General features: G+C 46.0%; 1 protein-coding gene across 1 annotated transcript in view; it reads left to right on the forward strand.

The window, feature by feature from the left end:
• EPG5 (ectopic P-granules 5 autophagy tethering factor) overlaps positions 1–971 on the forward strand; it is a 121140-nt gene that overhangs the window by 6073 nt on the left and 114096 nt on the right. The window contains exon 3 of the mRNA XM_007465635.1: positions 1–518. Within this exon, the coding sequence (XP_007465697.1) occupies positions 1–518 (518 nt within the window). The remainder of the gene's footprint in view (positions 519–971) is intronic.

Here is a 971-nt window from a genome sequence, read left to right on the forward strand (position 1 = left end):
AGCAGGAAGTGGAAAATTTGAAGGTCAGAGATACTCAGAATAGGAGAGAAGACAAAGAAGCCTTGGGTCTTTCTTCAGAGGTGCTACAAAATGTTGGCTTGCAGAGTTCTTGTGAAGCCAAAGACATTTTTCAGCCACCTAGAGTGAAAAAACTGTATCCCCAGTTGCCAGCTGAAACTGCTGGGGATATACTGGCTTTGGTGGCAGTGAAACCCTTGCTTCGTAATGAGCGACTCTACCCGGAGCTCCCATCTCAACCAGAAGTAGTACCATTTACTGAAGAACAGCTAAAAGTCTTTGAGCCTGGTTCATGGCTGGAAAATGTTGAGTCATATTTGGAAGAATTTGACAGCATGGCTCATCAGGACAGGCATGAATTTTATGAGTTGCTTTTGAACTACTCACGCTGTAGGAAGCAGCTGCTGCTGGCTGAAGCTGAGCTCCTTGCTCTGATGTCTGATTGCCAAAATGCCAAAAGTCGACTATGGCACTTCAAGGAGGAACAGTTGTCTGTACAGGTATATTGACTAGTGTTTTGTAAAGCTTGCAGGAGCCTGGGGAATTTGCAGTGGAGCTGCTATTCCTGTGATGCCATTGAGGTCTGGAGTCTGCTCCTTTTACCCGCACTGACCCTGTCTTAGCCCATAGTAATTGAGTGCAGGAGTCACAGCGTCATGTGCACACAGGGGCCAGGCAGGTAACCTGGAGAAGTGAAACAGGCTGAGTGGGACGGTGATCACTGGGTAAGCTCATACCTGGTCCAGCATGGGGAGCTGCTCTTGTGTTATAGTTGATTGTTGCTGTGAGGTTATATTGGTTCAGCATTGCCACATCTTATATTTTTCTAAGAGAAGCTAGAAATCTGGATTTTTATGTGAGGGATCCTGATTTGTAAATGTTGGCAACTAAATACACACACACACACTCTCTCTCTCTCTCTCTCTCTCTCTCTCTCTCTCTCTCTCTCTCTC

This window comes from Lipotes vexillifer, unplaced genomic scaffold (assembly GCF_000442215.2).
Source record: "Lipotes vexillifer unplaced genomic scaffold, Lipotes_vexillifer_v1.1 scaffold36, whole genome shotgun sequence".
NCBI classification, from domain to species: Eukaryota; Metazoa; Chordata; class Mammalia; order Artiodactyla; family Lipotidae; genus Lipotes; species Lipotes vexillifer.